General features: G+C 45.4%; 1 protein-coding gene across 2 annotated transcripts in view; it reads right to left on the bottom strand.

The window, feature by feature from the left end:
* The window catches only part of Sgsm1 (small G protein signaling modulator 1), an 84,608-nt gene that overhangs the window by 24,442 nt on the left and 37,473 nt on the right, over window positions 1-22,693 (bottom strand). The window contains exons 9-18 of one of the 2 annotated variants that reach the window (XM_005396135.2): window positions 22,111-22,235; window positions 21,261-21,328; window positions 20,117-20,280; window positions 19,821-19,953; window positions 16,268-16,429; window positions 14,257-14,395; window positions 12,064-12,128; window positions 10,056-10,201; window positions 5,969-6,097; window positions 1,053-1,235 (exon numbers count right to left, since the gene is read on the bottom strand). In XM_005396135.2, the coding sequence (XP_005396192.1) occupies window positions 1,053-1,235; window positions 5,969-6,097; window positions 10,056-10,201; window positions 12,064-12,128; window positions 14,257-14,395; window positions 16,268-16,429; window positions 19,821-19,953; window positions 20,117-20,280; window positions 21,261-21,328; window positions 22,111-22,235 (1,314 nt within the window). The remainder of the gene's footprint in view (window positions 1-1,052; window positions 1,236-5,968; window positions 6,098-10,055; window positions 10,202-12,063; window positions 12,129-14,256; window positions 14,396-16,267; window positions 16,430-19,820; window positions 19,954-20,116; window positions 20,281-21,260; window positions 21,329-22,110; window positions 22,236-22,693) is intronic. The other variant, XM_005396136.2, reaches the window with a different exon arrangement.

Below are 22,693 nucleotides of genomic sequence, written 5' to 3' on the forward strand. Positions count from 1 at the left end.
TTTTTATTTTGCAGTGTTGCTGTGGCAACTGAGGACGTAACAATCCTGTTGAGGAGAATTAAGTGTTTCTGAGCTCCTGCTGTGGGCATTCAGCTGAGGTTCTGTGAGCCCCGAAACATCTGCTTCACTACTGGCTCTTTCTTGATAGTACCTGGCGTACTGTAGGTATTCAGTAAGCATCTGTTGCTACACTGTGCTTGGTATCTATATACACTAGGCAATCAAAACATAGTTTAAATTTTTATAAATTACAGTAAAAGACACATGGCTATTAATCTCCCTCAGTATTCTGCCTCACTTCAAACACACTTACCCCATTGCTCCTGCCATTCTCTGAAGCAGTTCTGGAAGTTTTCTTCTGTGTCTTTACAAGATGTGATTAAAAGTGTGGTGAGTGCTGCTGCTGAGTGCCACCTGACAGAAAGGCAGACTCATAAAAAGTGTGTTTCCTCATACACTCATTTGCAGATCTGGCACTGTAAGATTTCTGGTTCTTCCCCAAAGACAAAATGAAAGATAGATGTTTTGAACTGGGGACACAGAGGTAGCCACGATTGTGCAACCAGACGCTCACAAAAGACGACTTCCATGACTACTTCAGACAGTGGCAACAATGTTAGCATAAGTGTGTGTGAATATTATCAGGGGGATAATGGAAATGTGTCTTTTATTGTAATAAAAGTTTTAAACTTCTGCATTCATTGTATGTTTTGATTATGCCTCGTACACCATCTTGTTTGAGCTGTACACATGCCTTTTGTACAGCTCAAAAAGAACTGTAAAAGAACACAAAGGTTTGTGTTCACAAACCTCTCTCCACTTGATGGATGCAGAAACAGCCCAGCAGAGAAGGTGCATGCAAGAGACCCCAAAGCTAGTGCTGGAACTTAAACCCAAACGGGATCCCAGAGGCTCCCCCTACATCTCTGGAATCTTGGGTGAGACTGTCCCAAAGCACCAAACACCCCCCTGTCACCACTCTAGAAACAGCCTCATGGAGCAGACCCTGGCCATCACCACCCTGGTGCTCCCCTAGGCCTGCGATGCCTCACCTCGTTACTGACAGTAGAGTCCCTGTGCATCATCCGGTGCAGATGGCTGTCCAGGCTGGCCCCCGATGAGCATTTGGCCAGGGCAGCTGCATGTGACTCCCGTTCCCTCTGGCGCACGATCGCCTCGCAGCCTAGCCACTCAGACATGGTTTGTGCATAGCAGGCATGGATCTGCTCATCTACCTGCCAGGGCAGATGCAAGGTCACCCAAGGGGCTGGGGCCCCTGGGCAGAGCCAGTCCCATCTGGAAGAGAATGGCTTTGAGCCATCCAGCACACATTTAATAAACACTCAGAAGGTATTAACTAAGCACTTACTATGTTATGCTTTAAGAGGGCTAGGCTATGAGATATGCAAGGGGCAAGATTCCTTTCTCCCTTCCTTCATTCATTCACTCATACTTCTATTTGACTACTTGCTGAGCCCTTACTACGTGTCAGTCTATTATGCGCTGCAGGGAACAAAGTGAGAAAATAGTTTCTGTTCTTCACTACCTTCCTTCTCTACTTCTTCATTCATTAATTCACTCATTCATTCATCTACTCATTCCTTTAATCTGATATGTATTTACATTACATCAGCCACCAAGTTAGACATACAGAATATAAAATGAGCCACCTAATATCCATCCATCCATCCATCCATCCATCCATTTGTCCATCTACTCACATAATGCACCTACTGAAGGCCTCTCACATGCCTAACATGGGCTAAGAGCTAAGAACACATGCTTTCTTTCCACACAGCCATGGCCTGATAGAAAGGCCACAACTTTCAAGTTGTCTCCACATGGGTGGGATCTCAGCAGAGACATAGGAGGCTCTCCTTGTCTCTGAGTCACACAGCCTAGGTGACTAAGGACCTGAATCTTCCAGGTGCCTAGGCACAAATGGGCAGGAGGCAGGAGAGAAGGGGGGGCCTGTGCCCACTTGCCCACCGTGGCCTGGCTCCTTATGAAACTTTTTGAGGCCGCTCAAGGACTTTCCCCTTTTGCTATCCTAGGCTAGGTTCTGCTGCCCCTCACCTGGGTCTCTGCTTGTCCTAACTTGCCCCCTCCTATTCATACACCACTCAGCAGCCTTCACTTTCATCTCCTCTCCGGCCTCATCTCTCAGAGGTGTCCTTATTCCCAGGCCTTTGTGTTCTAGCAACTCATGTCCACCACGTCTTTCTCCCCTGTCCCCATGAACCGCAAAGATACACACCACACATTACACTGCCTTCCCTGTCTGTGCTCTTGCTGTCCTCCTTCCCTGAGGTCTCTCCTCTCCCTCCTTGCCTGGAAAGCAAATTCCTTTCAAAAATGTGGGTCTCAGCAGCTCCTTCAGTGGTCTTCCTTGGCCAGCCTCCCCCTCCTGCCTGGCTTAGAAGCCCTCCAGGTGGTTGTACAGCCTCTGGTTGGCCTCTACCACACCACTGACTCCCTCTCCCCCAATATCTCGCAAGCAGCTCATCTAGTGCACCTGGAGACACCCAGCTCCCCAGTTACTATTTGCCCAGCACCAGCAGACATGAGATGAATGTGGGTGGCCCTGCATAAGGGCTGAGGTGACTGTAGTTCACCTGCACAGATTCTCCTATGGAACCTCAGGAAGTTCCCACCCTTGACTATCTACCAACTGGAGATGGAGAAAGTGTCACTTTCTCACAGTCCACTGGAGAAAGTGTCAGCCTGGTACTACTGTGTGGTCAACACCTTTTGAACACTTGATAACCTCCCTTTTAGTACTGGGGATGGAACCCAGGGCTTCACACACACTATTCAAGTCCTATGATATTCACATGGTACACTAAGCTACATCCCTAGCCCTTCCAAAGGTTTAACTGGCATACTGCATTTGTACACATTTATGGGGTACAGTGTGATAATTTTTTTTTTCCCCGCTCCGGTACCAGGAACTGAACTCATGACCTTGCGCTTGCCAGGCAGGTGCTTTTGCCACTGAGCTAAATCCCCAGCCCCAGTGTGATAATTTGATACCTGTATATGATGTGCAGCAATCCAATCAGGGTAATTTCCCTCTCCTTAAACATTTATCATTCTTTGTGCTGGTAACCTTCAAAATCCTTTCTTTTATGGTATCTACTTACAACTCAATTATATCATTTGGTTTTATTCTAAATGATGTATCGTTTCCTTCTATTTATAGTATGTCACACTGGTTTCTTATTTATGGCAGGGATATAAAATATCTTCTAAAATAAGTAAGGAGTATTTTGAGTTTTTTCAAAAAGACAAATGTCAAGTAAGTACAGGTGGTACATAGTATAAAATACCACAGATTTTGAAAACTCAATAAAAATGAGTATAAAATATATCATTGGTGATTCTTTCTTTTGTACCAGGAATTGAACTTAGGACCTTGCACTTGCCAGGCAGGTGTTTATGCTGCTGAGCTACATCCCTGACCCTCACTGGGAATTCTTATACTGATTATATATTTGGTTTAAGAAAATATATTGAGATGAATTTCACCTTGATGAAATATTATGGATCCCCACACCCCCACACATATACATGTGTGCAGAAGCAAAAAATGGTTCAGAATGTAGTAAGGCCTAGGGCTAGCTAGTTAGTTGTACTGTGACAATATTATGTCTTGGTTTTCCCACTGTGCTGTTATTGCATAGGATGTTACCACTTGGAGAGCTTGGCAGATACATAAGATTTCTGTATTATTTTTGCAACTTCTTGTGAACTTATAATCATTTAAAAATACAATGTCTAAAGATATTAATTACATCTTTCTTTTATTTTTTGTGGTGCTGGGGATTCAAATCACACGATCTTACACATGCTAGGCAAGTACTCTATCACTGAGCTATACCCAACAGTCCTGTCTTTTTGTTTTAAAATGTGGCTACTAAAACATTTAAAATTTTATATGTGCCACCATAATGCAGACAGTGTGGTACTGACAGTAGTATAGACAGAGAAATAAATACAACAGAATAGAGGACCCAGAAGTACAGACACACCAAACACACTGACTGATTTTTGACAAAGACGCAAATGCAACTCAGTGGAACAATGCTAGTTTTTCAACACAGAGTGCTGTATCAATAGGACACCAAAGCCTAAAAATGAGCCTCAATCTAAATTACACACCACACACACAAATGAACTCACAATAATCAGAGACTTGAAGGTACAATATAAAACTAGGAAATGTTTTAGGAAAAAAAATGGAAAATCTCTGGACACTAGGGAAGGCTAGAAAGTTCTTAGACTTGATTCTAAAAACACAATCTACAAAAGTAAAAACATGCAGTGGGGATTTCATAAAAATTTAAAAGTGGGTGGGGTTGGAGCTGAGCGGTGGAGCACCTGCCTAGTGCACATGATGCCCTCGTTTAAAAATTTTTGTTTTGTGGAAGACCCTGTCACAACGGTGAAAAGACAAGGTACAAACCAGGGGCTTGCAAAACTCTTATCCAACAAAGAATGATCATTTGAAGTGTATAAAAAAAACTCTCAACAGTCAAAAATCATACATTCTAATAAAAAGATGCACAAAGACATGAGCAGACACTTCACCCAAGATAAATGATGGCCAATAAGTACACAGGAAGGTATTCAACCCCATCAGCCATGTAGGAAATCAAAACAACGAAATGTCACTTACACTCCTGCCAGAGTGGCTAAAAAACAAAGAACAAAGCAAACCAACCAACCAAAGAAACCCCAAACTCCCCCCAAAACAAAAAACAAAAAACAGTGGCAGCACCAAACTCTGGTGAAGATGCAGATGTGACTCACTCATACGTGGCTGGTGGGAATGTAAAAGGGTGTAGCTGCTGCCAGAATGTGGCAGTTTGGAGCTATTGTACCACCCAGCAACTGCACCACTGTGCACTTATTCAAGGGAAATGACAACTTATGCTTACACAGAAACCTGTCCATGCATGTCCACTGTAGCTTTGTTCACAAAAGTAAAAAAACTGGAAACACAGCTACCTATCTAAGGCTACTCATGACACTGGGGTATATCTACCTATTGATTCAACAACCTGCATAGAGCTCCAGAAACTGATGCTGAATGAAAAAAGTTAATCCCAAAGGTTACATGCTGTGTGATTCCATTTATTTAACATGCAGGAAACGAGAACAGATTAGTGGCTGCCAGGAGTTGGGGATGGTGTTAGGAGGGAGGTAGGGTGGGTATAAAAGGACAAGAATATCCTTACAGCATCAGAAATATTCTGTATGTTGACTGTGGTGGTGAGCGCAAATCTCCACATTTGAGGAAAATGAAGAGAACTAAATACACACAAAGGAGTACAAATGAAACTGAATCAAACAGATCTACTGTACCAAGGTCAATACCCTGACTGCATTATTGCACTATGTTATAGCTTTGCTAGATGATACCATTGAGGAAAACTGCATTAAGGAATAGTCAGGGTCTCCATTTTTTTTGTTTCATATCATTTTGCTCTTTTGTAGTACTGAGAATTAAACTCCAGGCTATACCCCCCTATCTACTTCTTAATTTAACAAAATTTTTATTTCATTTATTTATTTATTGAGACAGGGTCTCACTAGGTAGTTCAGGCTGGCTTGAATTCACTATGCAGTCCAGGCTGGCCTTGGATTCCCAGTGATCCTCTTGTCTCAACTTCCCAAGTGCTGGGATTGCAGGCATGAGGCACCAGTTCTGGTTTTTAATGGTGTATTTTGAGACAAGGTCTTATTTAGTGGCTAAGTTGCCCAAGCCGGGCTTGAAATTGTGACCCTCCTATGAAACATTTATTTAGAAAGTGTTGTTCTGTTGGACAACATTATCCTTGAGATCCCAGCTCCCTCGTATCTCCTTGCCCACCTTGGCTCAACATGGAACCAGAGCTCCCTCGCCCCACAGCACCTGGGCTCCTTTGGCAGCCAAAGACCCTGCTATCCATCACGGTTAACCCACCTCCTTCCTGTCTGTCTCCGTCATTCCAAACTGGTAATGGCCGAGGAGGAAGGGCCACACGGCTTTGCGGATCTCTGGCTGGATACCTCCGTAATAGATTAGGCGTAGCAGCTCCTGCTCCTCATAACTCTGCAGTGGTGGGGGAAGCAAAGGGTTTGGTCCAGAGAAAAGCGGGGGTGGCTCTGTGGCCCAGAAGTCTTGCCTACCAGATGCAGTCTTACAGATCCTTACATGAATAAATACAGTCCTATGTACCTGGATATACACTGGAACATCACAGGAAAAAGCCAAATATGGGCAAATCCCCAGCCCAACTGTCTATTAATGGGGGACTATGTGTACCTGTATGTGTACCCCACAAGAGATTTAAAAAGGAATGAGGTCCATCTATAAGCAACTATATGAAGGATGTTGTGTGTATTAAGTGAAAAATAAAAACAAAAAAACAAGGTACAAAACATGTCTAGAATGAACCCCTTTTATAAAGAAAATTTAAAAGGCCAGTATACAACAAATTAACATTTCTGTTTAAAGTTCAGTCAATGTTTCATGTGCCTGTTGGGAAATACTATATTGAAGTTACTCATCTTGACTCAGCTCTAAGGAAAGTACTCTACAGTGAATTAATCTAACATGAACACATCTAGTTGCGACTTCATACACTAATACCTTTTATGCACATTAGCATGATATTAATAACTATGTGCTACATTGCATATGGAGCTTATTAAGCCCACTTAAAAAATTCATTCTCATGCAAATGAAAGTCAGGATTAGCTAAGCTGAGGGAACTGCAGGCCCCAACTGTACGCGTGCTTGCCCTGTTTCCTCCGACCTCTTTACTGCATACTCCAACATTATAAGCCTGTTTCGTGTGGTAAGCCCAGTCTTGGATGCACCACCTGAAACACAAAAACCAACCATTCTTTTGTCTCTTGGGAATTCTGACTTGTTTTACATAGACAGCTTTGTGAAGCTGTTCGAAAATTACTTGCGACAATTGTGAAAGTAATGTAAGCCACGTGTAGGCCAAGGACAGGAAAAAGCAGGTAGATTCCCTTTCACCATTTTCCCTCCTGCTATCGGGAGGTAGATGACCACAAAGCCCAGAAAATGGTGAGATCACAAGCTGAAGGAGCCTCAATCTCTCGGGGAGACAGATGCCCACTCATCAGAAACGTCCATCCACGACTGTTAAGTGAGCAAGGAGTAAAACCTCATGGTATCAGTAACTCAAATAGGGGGGCTGTTACCGGTGCTTAGTCTAACCTAATATGACAATGCAACCAAAAGTGGTAAAAATGTGGCCAAACAGTCTGGGAAGAGTACATGTTAGGTAAAAAATAATTACTGTTGGTCAATTTATTATTTCAACTGATTTGTCCTTCAGTTGGTGCCTTCCAAATTGGGAAGATCACCACAGCACTGGGGAACTTTCAAAATATAGATTCTTGGGCTCTACTCTTGGAGATACTAAATTAGTTTGAGCTGGAGTAGAGCTGAGTAATCTATAAATGTTTTAAATTTCTCAGGAAACATGCACACTCAGAGACTGTGATGATGAACCTTATGACCTTCTGAAAAAGTGTGCTTATCTGTTTAAAATTTAAATATATGGCAATCAATTTTACTTCTAGGAATCCATTCTTGAAATAAAAATACCAGTCCAGAAAGGTCCGTGCTTATGTCAACTGCAATAATGTTTGAAGTAACTGTTTAAAAAGAGATGTCTGTTGCTAGGGGGAGATTTGAGTAAAGTGTGGGCTATTCATATGAGGTGTAAGGTTCTAACATTCAATATCTCATCTAGAAATCTGGAAGATGTCTATTCATTCAGTGGACATAAAAGAAATTGGTCAATTAAGATACAAATACATATAACATTAGCACATTTTAAAATACAGCATATGGTAAGGTAGATATAATTATTATTGAGGTACAGACTTATATACCTCAATACTTTCTAAGGATTTACCTACTTATATATTCTATATAATAGTTATCTATTTCATAAGAGATCAAAAATAAGATATAGATACCTAGCTATAGGTAACAAATCTATGTAGATATAATAGATGTAGAAACATAACCTGTATAATACATATACAGATACAAATCTAGCTATAGCTATGTAGATTTGTATCTAAAAATACAGATAAGCTATATATCTAATGTCTTATATATTATATATATATATATGCTATGAACACTCAACCTATATATGACTCCATATTGCTCTATATCTATATTTACAGATACAGAGATATAGGTAAGGTATAAGGATATAGATATTGCTATGGGTAAGCACATGGAACATAAAGAACATCCTACATCAAGTGAGACTGACCATTCATGCAGGGGACAATGGAGATGATAATTTTTAAATTTTATGTACCTTCATTCTTTATTCTTTGAATTGCTACAGTAAAAGATCATTACTCCTATAATTTAAAAAACAACTATTTCTGGTGAAAAGAAAAATAATTCTTTTAGTCCAGGCTTAGGAATCAATGTGTTTTTCCCCGAGTCCCCTGGCAACTTTCCCACTCCCTAGGAAAGCTCAAAGAGCAGCTTCTCACAAGGTATGGGAACCAGCCCATCCCAGGTGCTTCTAAGTTTGGCTTCTTCAGACCTGGACAGAAGGCACAAAGCCAATAGAGCCACAGATCCACCCACGTGGAGGAAACAGGTGCCTTCTCCAAAATCATGTTCTTGGCATAAATTAGTCCTTCCCAAAGTGAGTTCTGCCTTCTAAAAGCCATGGGCTGCATTTTTCCAACCACGTTTCCTATGGTCAAATACATTTGAGAGAATGTCTTACATCACTGGTGGCTAATCTTGGCATACATGCTACGGCGGGCTATCTTTATCACTGAAAGCTCTAAAAAGTTCACCATCACTGTTCTATACACTTGTCTCCATACCCCTGATTTCCTGAATGTGATCAGGTTATTGGCATAACCAAAGTTCTGGGAAGTTCCACTGAATACAGAAAACTATTTAAAGAATCCCCAACCTTCAGGGGAGTACTGGGGATTGAACCCAGTGCCTCTGCACTGAGCTACACCTCCAGGCCTCTTTTAAAATTTTTCACTGTGAGACAGGGCATCACTAAGTCACTAAATCGCCCAGGCTGAGCTCATATTTGCAATCTCTCCCTCAGTCTCCCAGAGTGTTGGGATTATAGGCATGCACTGCCATACCTGGCTTCCCTAACCATTTGATGATGAAATTTTTCAAACACATTCTCCTTCCAGGAAAAAACTGAATTTTACTAAGGAAATTTTAGAAAACATTTAAGGAATGACTACCTTTAGGTGAAGTATTTTTAGAACTTCAGGCCCAAAGGTGGAGATGGGAGAAAAGAGTTCTAGTGGTAGAAAATGTCTTTGTGATCTGGCTGTCTCCCTCAAACTCCAGTGCTCTTCTTACAGTTTCACCTAAACCATAAATTACATGGAGCTAGACACAGGTCACAGAAACTTGTGCAGGATGGAGTGTACAGCCAATGCTCAATAATAAATGCTAACTGATGCATTCTTTACTCTCAGGAAAGCATACAGATTGAACACCTCTTATGAAAATGCTTGGGACCAGAACTGTTTTGGATTTCAGATTTTCTCAGATTCTGTAATTTTTTCATATATGAAATGAAATATTTTGGGGGGAAGGGACCCAATTCATGTGTTTCATTTATACCTTATACAAACAGCCTGAAGATAATTTTATATAGATACTATTAGTGTATCTGCATTTTGACTCTGACCTGTCATTTAAGGTCAAGTAGCTTGTATGGAATCTTCCACTGTGGTGTCAAGTTTGTGCTCGAAAAGTTTGAGATTTTGGAGCATTTTGGATTGGATTTTCACATAAGGGATGCTAACCTGTGTATGTTTCCAAGTCTCTCAATTTAAACCCTAACAGGCAGAGTTGTGGGTTTGGAAATCTCAAGAATATGAGTGTCCTTCAATGTGCATATGGGCAACCCAGGCATGGGACCTTGGGCTCCCACAAGCAAGGGCATTTACTCCTCAGAAGACATAGAAAGCCTCCACCCTACTACAGCCCAAGCCCTGCCCAGGCTTACTGTGCTGTCCTGAAGGTACTGCTCCCAGATCCCAGCCGTCAGCCCCTGCCCAGCATCACAGGGCACGTCTGGAGACACAATCATGTGGTTGACAAGGGCTGACAAGTGGGTCCTCACTGTGGACAGGTGTCTGCAGTAGGCAAGCCCTGTAGGACAGGGAAGGAAAGTATCATCATCTACTGTGTGATACCCTTTACCTTGTTTCATGGTCTTTAAAATACTGTCTCACTGCCCAGCTCTCTGGACCCCATACTGAGCAAATTCTCACCACTCCCTTTTCCAGACAAAGAAAGTAAGACTTGGAGACAAGGGTGATGTCATGTGCTGGCTTGACTGCTTAATCCTAGCAAAGTTTTGTCACCTTTCTCAGCCTTGGCTAGGGTACCACCACCCTCCTATATCAGAAGCCGACATATTTAACTGGCAGGTTGGCAGAGAAGGGATGTGAAGGAAGGGGGCCAGGGACTCCTTGGGCTTCTTGTGCTTACATATGCCCTCATTCCACACAGAAGGGAATGTGAAACATGGACTCTTGCTCCAACTGCAGCTGGACAAAGAAAGGTCCACTGAGTCAACAATATGGGGACAGCACCGCCCCTCTCAAAGAATGCCTGCCATGTGCTACCCCTCATCTGCTGCACCCCTGGCACCTGCAGGGTGTTGGGCATCATGCGTAGCACATAGGAAGCTCCTAGCATGTGCAAGCCTGTGCTGTTTGCTCTGACAGTGCCCTTCCTCCTGACTCTCTCTAGCCATCTTGTCCCCAGCCCTAGAGAGAATCTGGACCTCCAAGAAGCCTGAGGACGCATCCTCCCAACAGGAATAAACATGATGCTGATGAAGACAACTGCAGGAAAGTTGTCACTTACATAGCAAATTCTGTGTGCCAGGGCCTGGTCCCAAGGTTTGCATAATGTAACTCATTTCTTACCTCTACTCTTATGAAGCAGGTACTATTATCATCTCCATTTTGTGGATGGGGAAACTTAGGCACAGACTAGTTATATTATTTGCCCAAGTCATACCACTACAAACAGTAGGGCTGGGCTTTAGATCCAGGCCTCCTGGTTCGAATATGGGCTCTAACCATCACTAGGGATGTGACATGTGAATGTCATTCCAGACCCAGCTCCACCCCACTCCTTTGGCCAGAACATCTTCCATTTGGGTCTGATAAATGCTTGCCTAGTGCCTGGCCCTGCACTGGCTCTGAGGATGGTGGCAAAAGGACAGGAGAAACCTTGTCTGAGTGGAGATCATGCTCTCTGTGCCTCTCTAGGCACACAGGAATTGAGCTGCACTGCTACTGCACACACAGGCCTGTGTGGGTCAGATTAAGACTTTTCTAGAATGCCTGAAAATGCATGTTTTATCTCCCCCATCTAGGCCATGGGGCTGGGGCAATAAAACCTACTAAGAATCAATATAGCAGAGAGGAGAAAAAACAAAGCCTTGAGAGGTAGGCAGGTCAGATTCAAGTGTCAGCGCTTCTCCCTGTTAGCTGTGTGACCCCGGACAATTCCCTTTGCCTCTTTCTGCTTTAGTTTCCTCACCTGATAAATGGGAGTTATCAGAATAGAATGCCTGAATTAGAAATTTTAAACTTTCAAGAACAGGATCAGAGATCACATTATTCTTCCCACAAAAGAAGGGAACAGACATTTATTGAGCACCTACAACATTCCATATGAGGTATTAGGGTTCTCCAATCCTGAAAAACTAACTCCCCAAAGTGAGGCTTGGGGTACAGTGTTGATTAAACCAAACTCCTTCCCTGGGGCCGCAGTGTTCACCACCCTCTCCTAGGACCCCAGGATAAAACGTACACCTGATATGTAGATGAGGAAACGAGGTTAGGGCAATTTCATCAAAACCAGGCAACTAGGAACTAGAAGAGCACAAGTTCAAACTCCAGAGTCTGGCTCCTCACCCTGCTATTGCTGACATATAGTAGCCACTCAATAAATGCTTGTTGGATACCACACCAGCAATGAATATGTATACATACATCCATAGAAGGCTCTGGAAAGGATCTGGTACTTCATATTGTCACAGAGCAGTTTCAAAGGAGCCCTGCAAGTGTAAAGAGAAGATGCTTAGAACAGGAACAGAACCACAGCACAGGTTGTCTGAAGAGGACCTGACTTCATCCACTCTTGAGGGTAGATTAAAATTAGCCAGCAGAGGGACCACAGCATGGGCTGCTAAGATTACTGCCCACCCAACAGCAGCATGGCTGTCCTTCTGCTATCAGCTTCCGGATTTTCCTTTGAGGAACCACCTCTTCTGTAAGGCTCTGTGGATGAATAACTCTACCAGTACATGATCCAGGATGGAGTCATGGTATTTGGCATAGAGGTGGTCATGTGACCCAACTGGGCCAATGAGAATCAGCCCTGGGACTTTCTTTGGAACTAGTGGGAAACACAGACTCTTTTTTTCTGGTTGGGTTTCTACAGTAGTGGGACATGTACCATTGTATTGGGAACTAGCACAAAGGCAAGCAGACACAACATCTGAAGAAAGAGGGATTTTTATCTTGGCTATTGGAATCAGGCCAGTCCTGAAGCTGCTGTGCTTCCGAACTTCTCAGTTACGCCAACACATTTTTCATCTTTCTTTTCCTGAACCAGTCTGAAGTAAGGTTCTGTTACTTTCAGAAAGAATTCCTAAGGGTTCCCTAAGAGTTCCTAGGAGTTCCCAGTAAGCCAAACTAGAATTCAGAATTTGGCTGATTACAAAGGAGGTAATGTCTCAAAGCTTCTTTCTGCACAGGAATTTTTAGGTGCTGTTCTGACTAAAAGAAAGAAGTGGTTCTCTCAGCACTGCTGGAGAAACAAGGACTGCCAAAGAACTGTCATGTACTTCTGCAGAGGACAGAATGGAAGAGTATCTGCATATTCAATCTTAGGACGTTCTAAGAGACACCCAGAGAAACCCAGGAGAACTAGAGAAGAAGCTTTAAACATTAAAGTGGCCCCCTTTGTGTCCTCAGGCTGCTTAGATTTAGATTTGCTTAGGATACATAAGAAAAGCATCACACGGAAAACTGTTGCATAGCAGGTTTGGTGTTCTGCAAGGTGGAGAGCTTTCCTTTGCTACAGGCATGAAGGATACACTATGGAAGTGAGTATGAGGTAGAGTAGCACTTATCAGTGGGCCAGTCCAATAGTCACTTGGAATCTCTCTAACATGTAGATTCCTAGGTCCTACATAGAGCACTCCCTCAAGCAGGACATCTAGGAGGTAGGTCTGGGACCAGTATGCTTTGCTACCTCCCCCAGGTGACTCAAAGTTTGAGAATCTCCAGTTACATTAAAACATCTCATGCTGAAGTATATACACATGATCTTGGGGTGATATTAAGCAGACTCTTCATGTATGGCTAAAGACTGGACCTCCCACTGGGACAAACGCCTACCAAAGACAAAAGGATTGCTTTCTCCCTGGCTGGCCTAGTGGGAAACAAGACCATTCTTGTGAACTGGCTTAGTTCAAAGAGACAGGAGCTCTGTGGGCAAGGAAGGAGATGAACTTGAAAATTAATTCTGTACAATAAAAGTGTAATTTATTGAACACTACCATGTGCCAGGTATTTTGTGCTGGCCACATTAAATCATTATTTAATGTGATCCTAATAGTCCTGTGCATTAAGCATTTTGTAGAAGACCAAACTGAGACATAGGTTGTTGCCATTAAATAGTATTTCTGGTTTCTGCCTTCCAAGCACATGGTAGCGGTACACTTCCTGGTCCCTTGTGTGTAGGGCCAATGGGTTGGGAGTAGAAATAATCAACATTTCCTGTTTGCTAAAACCCCTCCAGAGGTATCACTCCCACTGTCACTCTAGCAACATCCAAGCCAGTGGCTGCTCCATTAGCCAGGAACCTTGGTTTGGACATAGGAGACTCTCAGCTGACCTATGATAAGACACACTGCATGTGTGACAGATAAAATTTGCCATAAAAAGCCTATGAGATTTCATGACTGTTTGTTACCAAACCATAATCTTGTTTGTCCTGACAAACATAAGCAAGCTCCTGTGGTCAGGATTGCACAAGGCTAACATTTACCACAGCGCTGGATGATTCCATAGGCCTATGTTCATGACTCCAAATTCACTGCATGGCCAGAAATAGGCATCTATACGGCTCTGGTCAGCCCTTCAGTCTCTCCTATCCACAGAGCAAGCCCCCCCTACCTTTCATGGTTGCAGCCACTGTTTGAGCTGCCATCAGCTGAGCCAGTCTGTGAACAGGATGAACAGGAGGATTTCCGGGGACTAGGTTGCCATAGAGATGGGAGGTTGCTCACAGAGACATCCATCAGATCCTGGGGGACTGCGGTATGTGGAAGGGGCAGAAGAAGAGCTGGTTAGGTATATGTGGGCAACAGAAGCCTTACACCAAAGCAGTTAGCTCCCCACCAGGGTGGCACAGGGACAGGGAAAGACCTCCAATCTGAAAGTAGGAAATACAACCCCGATCGTAGTCTGACATTGGCCCTTGGGGAGTTACTGATCCAATGAAAGCCACCACCATGATTTGGAAGCTCCAGCAAATGGACAGAGCTGATGAAAGCCAAAGAGACAGGAAGAGACTAAAGCCAAGAAAACAAGCCCAATCCCAGAGCAGGCCGCCTCGCCATGTTGTCATTTAATTGTGCTCACAAGATGCTGATGGGAAGGACAGGAGCCTGCAGGGTACTTGTGGGGAGCTCCTGGTGGTGCGCTAGGGAAGCCTATCCCAATAGAAGAGGGACAGCACCCTAGGGCAGGAGACCCAGAGGGCGGTGGGGGTGCTGTCCACGGTACTGAACAACAATGCTGCACATTTATGTGGGTCCACACAGACTGGCAATCCCCAGAATCTTGGGAGGGCTTGGTAAAAAGCCATATGCCCATCCTATAGCTCTCACTTACTGAATTAAAACCTCGCAGAGACAAAGCCTCAAATCTGTATTTTTACTTTTTTTTGTGGTACTGGGGATTGAACTCAGGGCTTTTATGCTCAACTACATTCGCAGCTATTTTAGATTTTGAGATAGTGTCTCACGAAATTGTCCACACTGGATTTAAAATTGTAATCCTTCTGCTTCAACCTTTCAGAAAGCTAGGATTATAGGTGTCTAACACCATCCTTGGAAAATCTTTTTATAACAATGTGGATACAGCAGCCCCACTGGAGAGACCCTGCTCTTCTAACTGTTGGACGTTGGTGATATACAACTGGCTGCTCCCAGAACAAAGCTCTCAGTGTCTCAATTTCTTCTTTCTTAGCTTTGGGAAAACCACCATACGTGCAGCTACAGAACAAACATCCGGTGACATATGCGTATGTACTGTGTTATGATTTCTGCACTCTGATTCCTGGTCTCTTGGCAGCTGTAAATGAGTACGACATTCTCATTTTCCATACGCTAAGGCTCAGTAAACTTTTCTATGGCCAACTCTGCTGTTACATGCCAACAGTAGCCAGACATACACATAAACAAGCATGAGGATGTTCCAACACAACTTTGTTGACAAACACTCAACTATGAACTTGGTATTATTTTTACATATCACAAAACATTCTTCTGTTCAGTTACTTAAGAACATAAAACCCATTATCAGCTCATGGGCTGTACAGAATGAGGTTGGATTTGACCTGTGGGCCGTGGTTTTCTAATCTCTACTCTGGGAAATGAGAGTGTGCCTATTTTCCCTGTAAGCCATGACCACTCAACTATAGCTGGTGTGACTCTGACTCTTCCTTTGAGTTGTGAGGGGAGGGATGTGCATCTGGCTCCACCTGTCACAAAGCTCAGCAGCCGACAGGGTCAGTCCTACCCACAGACACAGATGAAGCTGCTTGCAGAATGCAGTTCTTGTCATACTCTTCCTCCCTAACCAGGCTCACTAAGAAAGGCCAGTGAGCTAGCTAAGAAAGGCCAGTGAGACCTGTAAAATGTCCTAGGAAAACATCTCCAGTTCACAGCCAGCCTCAGGGTGGCACTGATCAGTTCAGCACAAGTGTGGTGACCAAGCCTCCACCTCAACCTCTCACACCATGTGAGCCTCTCCAGTGAATCCCTTCCCTACTGATCCACAAAACCCCCAGCCACCTTCTGCAGTGTCTTCCTCCCAACTCCCCTGGGACCAACACTGAAATGACAACATGGCAGAGGGGGCAGGCACACAGCCCCTGGGGAAGGGGGAGCTCAGACATTACTGGGGCGCTGTTCCTTTGGGCCCAGTGTGGGGAAGGCGGTGTCACATCTGGCTCGTGCCCACTGAATCCTCCTGGCCACCACCAGCATGGACTGACCAGCAGGAACCATCATCCAGGCAGGGCTCACAGACATGGAGCAAGTGCCTGAGTGGTTGGAGGCAACTTGAGACACAAAATAGAAAGAAGTGGTCAAGTGGTCAGGGAGACGGCCGGAAGAACCAATTCCTTGGAGGTCAAACCTCTCCCCTGCCCTGCTCTGCACAGCTCCCACATATACCATGTCTGAGTAAAGACAGAATGGGGATATATTTATGAATGCCTACTCTGCACGAAGTGCTGGACTAGGCAGAGATCTCACCTTATCATTCTCAGTGATCCCTCTAATGGATGCATTTCTCTTCCCATTTCACCAAAGCAGTTACTGAACTCAGAGTGGTGACACAGCTTCAGCACCCAAAGCCTCACCAGGTAGTGACATAGCTGGTCTCCTATGACCAACATCCTCCTTCTCTTTCCACCAGCAGCAGTTACTACTGAGTCCAGCGCTATTATCAATCCTTTTTACAAATTAGCAAACTGAGGCATGGGAGGTTTAATTTAGGTTCAGTGGAGGGGCTGAAGGAGCTTAAATTCCAACCCAGGGGATTTGATTCCATTACTCATGCCCCCTTTACTGTTTTCCCATTGGCTCTCGTCTCTCTGTTCCTTCTCAACTGGGGCCATTTCAGTGAAGCCCAGAGACGTTTCTGGTTGTGACAACTTGGATATTCACTTCATGCTGGCGGCATATCATTGCTGGAGGTGAGAGACACCCTACATGGCACAGGACAAGCTCACACACAAAGCAGTACTGAGTTTGAGAAATCTGGCACTAGCCCAGCACTATCCAAAAGGAACATGACAGAGCCACATAAGTAATAGGAAATTATCCAGGAGCCACATAAAAAGGGTAAAAAAGAAACATGAAATAGATTCTGGCAGTGTATTTTGTTTCACTCACTATATCCCGCGTTACCATTTTAAAATACAATCAATATAGAATTACTAACAAGGTATTTTAGGTATTTTTTTGCATACAAAGTCTTCAAAACCCTGTGTGTATTTTATACTTACAGTGCATCTCATGTCCACTGGCCACGTAAGATGGGCTCAGTGGGCACAGGTGGCTGTGGCTGCCAAACAGCAGAGACAAACTCAGCAGCAGAGGAGTCTGAGATGACAGTATCTGACTGTGTATCTGTCCACATGCTGGAGGACAGTGCTGGTGAACCTATGGCACATGTGCAGCAGCAAGTTGTATACTGAAAGTTCTGGAAGGTTCACCGGCACTGCTTTAGAACCTGTCTTTGCCTCCCCAGGAACAAGAAGCAGCAGAGGACCAAGTGGAGGAGCAGGGTGCTCAGACACTAGAAGGCAGTTTAGAACATCTGTGGCCACCTCTTCCCTCCCATAGGCTGAGACTCTTCCCTTGTTGTTTAAGGCATGCATCTGCCAATTTTTTCTACAAGGGGCCAGACAGCAAATCTTTTTTGGCTCTGTTGGCCACATGACCTCTATCACAATTACTGGACATTGCTGTTGTGGTCTGAAAGTAACCACAGATAATACATAAAGCAATGGATGTTTTATTAAAACTTTTATTTACAAAATACCCAACCACCCAACAACAACAGCAGGCAGTGGACCAGATGAAGTCCATAGGGAGGGCCTGCTGACTTTTGATTTAGGCACTGCTCCAGGAATTACTCCATGCCTGCCACAGATGGACAATGAAAAATGATTGCTTTTGTTGACCCATGTGTGGCGCAGGCCCCTGAAAATATTCACCAAGCAGTTATATTTCTATGTAGGCTGTATTTGACCCTGAGATGAAGGAGATACACACCAAGGCCCTCTCTCCCCCACCAGTCAAAACAATATGCCTGGAGTCATGGTTAGAGGCACAGGATCTGGAGCCAGACCTCCTGTGCTTAAAACCCACCCATGGCAGGAATTATCTGTGTGACCCTCGATCAGTTACTTAACCTTTCTGTGCTTGTTTTCCCCTCTGCAAAATGGAGGGTGATGACAACAGTGGTACTTGCCTTTACCTGGGAGGGCTGTGCTGGGGCTGAGGGGACAGAAGTGGCCCGGCACCCACGGCATCAGTACACAATACCCAGGATTGCTGAGCATCTGCCAGGCACTGGGCCCACATCGAGTACCCTGGAGCTTTATGAGTCATCACTCTAATCCCTCCAGATATGATGCTGGGTGGGGAATGCTGTCATCTCCTCTCCAGAGCAGGAAACAAGCCCTGAACAGGATGAGTTATGTGACTATACTGCAGTGGTGGTGCTGCACACAGTGATGTGTTCTTTTCTCTATCCAGCAGTTTTCAACAGGAGAAATTCTGCCCTGTTGTAATCTCTAGGGGGCCCCTGGGTGACTGTGCTGAAGACACACTTCAGAGTTTGCTCACTTGTAGGGTGACAGGCTGAGGGCTACCTCCAGGAGACACTGATTCCCAGGTACTTCCAATATGCCCTGCTCCTGGGCAGAAGGGACCCTCATGGCCAGTGAGACCCCAAGGCAAAGAGATATTGAGGTAGATAGCTGGCAGGTGAATGCCATGGCCAGAAAGGGAAACGTCAAGTGCTGTGGGTGGGCAGAGTGGCATCTGCTCCTCTGGCCATGTCAAGCCGAACAGGGCAATATAAAGAGTCCCCAGATCTGTCTGGCACCCAGCTGGCTCTCTGTAGAAGTTACTTGTTGGCTGAGAATCTGGGTGATGGAGGAGCTTCCTGCAAAGGCAGTTATAGGGACCTGGCCTTTTCTGTGACTGGCTTTTAAGGCACATCCATCTTGGTGGGGGTAAGAAGGCCTGGTTCTTACGAACAGGACAAGCCAGTGGAGTGTGCACCCTCCCTAATGCCACCTGCTCAGCACAGGCTGCAACAGCCTTATATGGTGCCTGAGTACCATGCTCTCACACTGTACCACACAGAGGCTGGCAGGGCTCCAGGGCCTGACACCAGGCGGAGATGGATGTAAGAACTCTCCCACTTACAGGATGCAGGACACGCAGCTTTGCTGCAAGCTGACCATGAAGGAACATTATAGGTAAAAACACAGGCTAACCCGACAGGCAGACTTGCCTGCCAAGCCTGCACCACACTCAGACCAAACTCAGCCATTGCCAGAAGCATATAACAACGAACACTCCAGGACTGTGTGCCAAATGCCTTACTTTCTCTAACCCTCATGGCAATCTTAAGAAATAGGTGCTAAAACACCCCCATTTTACAGATAAGGAAACACAGGCACCAAGTAGCGTGTTCAAGTTCAGCCACGATTCCAGAACCTATGCCACTGACACTACCCCGTCACCTGCTGCCAGCAGCATTTTTAGCAGCCAAGTACAGAATGATCATTTGCCCTCATTTTGGGAGAAACTGAGGCCGCCAAGATACTTACTTCCTGATTCCAAGTCCCAAGCTAGTCCCAAGCACTGGAATGGTTTCCAGGCTCAGTGAGCAGCTGGGCCCCGGGGTGTGGGGACAGGGCAGCTTACCAAATTCAGACTGCATGCCAGGGTAGATGATCCGGAACACGTAATCTGTGGCCTCATCATCCTCCTTGTCTGAAGACGTGGACTCAGAGGAACCTTGCGGGCTTCGCTTGCGCAGTTTGGGAAACACTTTGCCCTAAAAGAGCTGGTCTCAACATAAGGGTCCTAGGGGGAATGGTGGTCCCCACAGCCTGCCCAGCACAAGGGTCTCTGCGGCAGTGCCTGAGACCATACTGTAGAGTCCTGAGGCAAGAGGACCTCATCCCATGGCAGCCCTCCCGAGCTTCCCAACCACTCACCTTGCCCCGTTGGGACCAAAGTGGTGGGTCGAGCTGACCATGGGGGAGCAGCCCATTCTCCAGGCATGAGAGGAACTGGAGGAGGTGACCACCCTTAGGAAAGCGGAAGGGTGGCCTCTGGATGCCGTCCTGGCTGACCAGCACCACCGTCCCACCGCTGTCCACTGCCACCACAAGAGGCCAGAGAAGACCAGTGGGAAGTCACTATGAGGCATGGTGAGAGGCCCCCACTCTGAAAACACATGCTCCCAGGGGTACAGTACACAGGGGTCCTGCTCTCAGGATCTGGGTCCTGAGACCTTTGCAACCTACACACCAGCTACCACTGTCTGGGAAACTATAGGACAAGGTCCAGAATGTTAGCTCCCTGAAGAAAAAGACGCCCCCAAACACCTGATGTTACTCAAGAAACATCTGCAAATCTGACTTATTTTTGTATGGAGGCTTTCAGACAGAAGGTAGCCCCTTCTCAGGGCCATTGTTGACTCTGCTGAACATGGTGGGCACTTGCTATATACAAATACAGCACGTTATAAGCACTGTCTCATAATATTCATAATATCCCAAGTTTTATTACTGCTTATTTTATAGATGATGAAACCAAGCATTAGAGAGGTAAAGTAACTTCCCCAAGACCACAGAACAAGTATAAGCCACAGCCTAAATCTGAGACCTGGGCTATCTCATAATTACTGGGTTTCAGGTATTGGTGAGCCACAGGCCTCTCTGCTTTCTAAAGCAAGATGTCTGTCTGCTTGTTCTGACTGTAACTGGTTTTAAAGGAATGCTGGTTACTGATCCCTAATCTGCAAAGCACTGACTTTGGAGACATAAAGTCCAAGTTCAAGCCCAGGCTCTGTAGCTTACAGGCTGTGTTGACTCTGTGTCCAGCTGCCTCTTCACCTCTAATGTGGGAACGATGCCACCTCATCCCCAGGTTGTTACAATGATTGAGTAACACGCATCCTCATTTTACAGAGGGAGAAAACAAGCCCAGAGACAGGCAGTCATTTGTTTGAGGTTGCGCAGGAGATATGGGTCACCCACCTCACTATTGCATGTTCCTAATGAATATTCAGGGGTGGTGCCAGGCAGGGTATCTAAGAACAGCCAGCCAAGCCCCTGCTGTCCCCACAGTTCCTACCTTGCTGGTGGCAGTGCAGATAGACAATCTCCTCCAGGCGGATGGTCATGGCGTAGTCCCAGTAGACACTGGAAGGGGAGGGAGGGTTTAGCTTGCAGGACACTTACCTGCCTTGCTGCAAGAGTTCAGGAAGCCAGACGACCTCCCCTGAGAGCTCCTCCATCCAGCTCTGAGAACACTAGTGACCACTCCAAGACCTAATGTGAATCACAGGCTTGATATTTAACAGAACACAGTGGTCTTGTGGTTGTGTCTTGGAAAAAGTTCTTATTTTTTAGAGATACATATTAAAATATTTGCAGATGTTCCTTCCAAATAATATGTAGGGATTAGGGGATATGTGGATGGCCATGAAGGCTGGGTGACAGATACCTGTGTCCTGTCTGCAGGAGGGAGCCCTGGCCCAGTGTTCCCTCCCACTGTGACTCCAAAACTTTTGTCAGGTCTTATACGTCATGGGTGTTGGAGAAGACACAGCTTTGGGGACCACATACTTGCTAACAAGTCCCATTCTCTTTTAACTGAGCGATGTGAGAACAGGCAGAGACTGGGGAATGTCTTGCCATTTGCAGGCTCACCGGACCTTTGTACAGATTTCTCTTTCTGTGTGCTGCCTTGACCAGGGTGCTACCTAACTTCCACACCCTAAGACTCTTCCAATTGGTCTGTGGATGCTCCTGAGTGTGTCACTCACCCGTGAGGTCACAGCTGCAGGGAGGATGAGCGAGGTAACCCTGCAATAACCAGGCAGAGTGGCCTAGGGGCAGGGAATAATCTCCCCCAAGGGAACTTCCCTGTGCCAAGGACAGTAGAGGGACTCTGGGGGCAGACAATGAACCCAGTGCCCTACCTCTTCTCATAGTCCAGGTCCCCCACGGATCCATTCATCAGCTGGTTGGGCGTCCACTTCAAGGTCATGACGTCAGCTGTCTGGTGCAGGGACAGGTACCCTGGCACAGCTTCCATGTCATCCCTCTGAAGAGAGAGGATCACTCAGGCCTGGCCATGCTACTGGAGCCTCAGTGGAAAGAGGTCCTGGCCTTCTGACTCAAGAATGCACAACTGCCACTAAGAGGTTGAGCTATTCAAGGCAATGGCCATAGGAAGATCCCGTCTCCTTCCAGGTGGCTGTGCTAAGGAAAGCCATGTGCAAAGGCTTCCAGGATGGGGTGTAGAGTCCATTTGAGAAAGCCACCCACCTGCATACTGTCACACTCATGCCTCCCTCCTGAAGTCAAGGGGCCTTGGTCCACTGTTCCTTTAGAACCAGGAAGTGGGTTATGTCTCTCTTAATGTCACTCTTTCCAAAAAAAGACACTTATGTTGGCCAATGTTATAGATGGCAGGTGAGTCTGTGGTCCATCCCATAGACAGTACCCTGAAACCTGCTTCCGAAGTACCCTCACCCTCACCACACTCCTACCTAGCACTCA

This window comes from Chinchilla lanigera, unplaced genomic scaffold (genome assembly GCF_000276665.1).
Source record: "Chinchilla lanigera isolate Chin_1 unplaced genomic scaffold, ChiLan1.0 scaffold00054, whole genome shotgun sequence".
NCBI classification, from domain to species: Eukaryota; Metazoa; Chordata; class Mammalia; order Rodentia; family Chinchillidae; genus Chinchilla; species Chinchilla lanigera.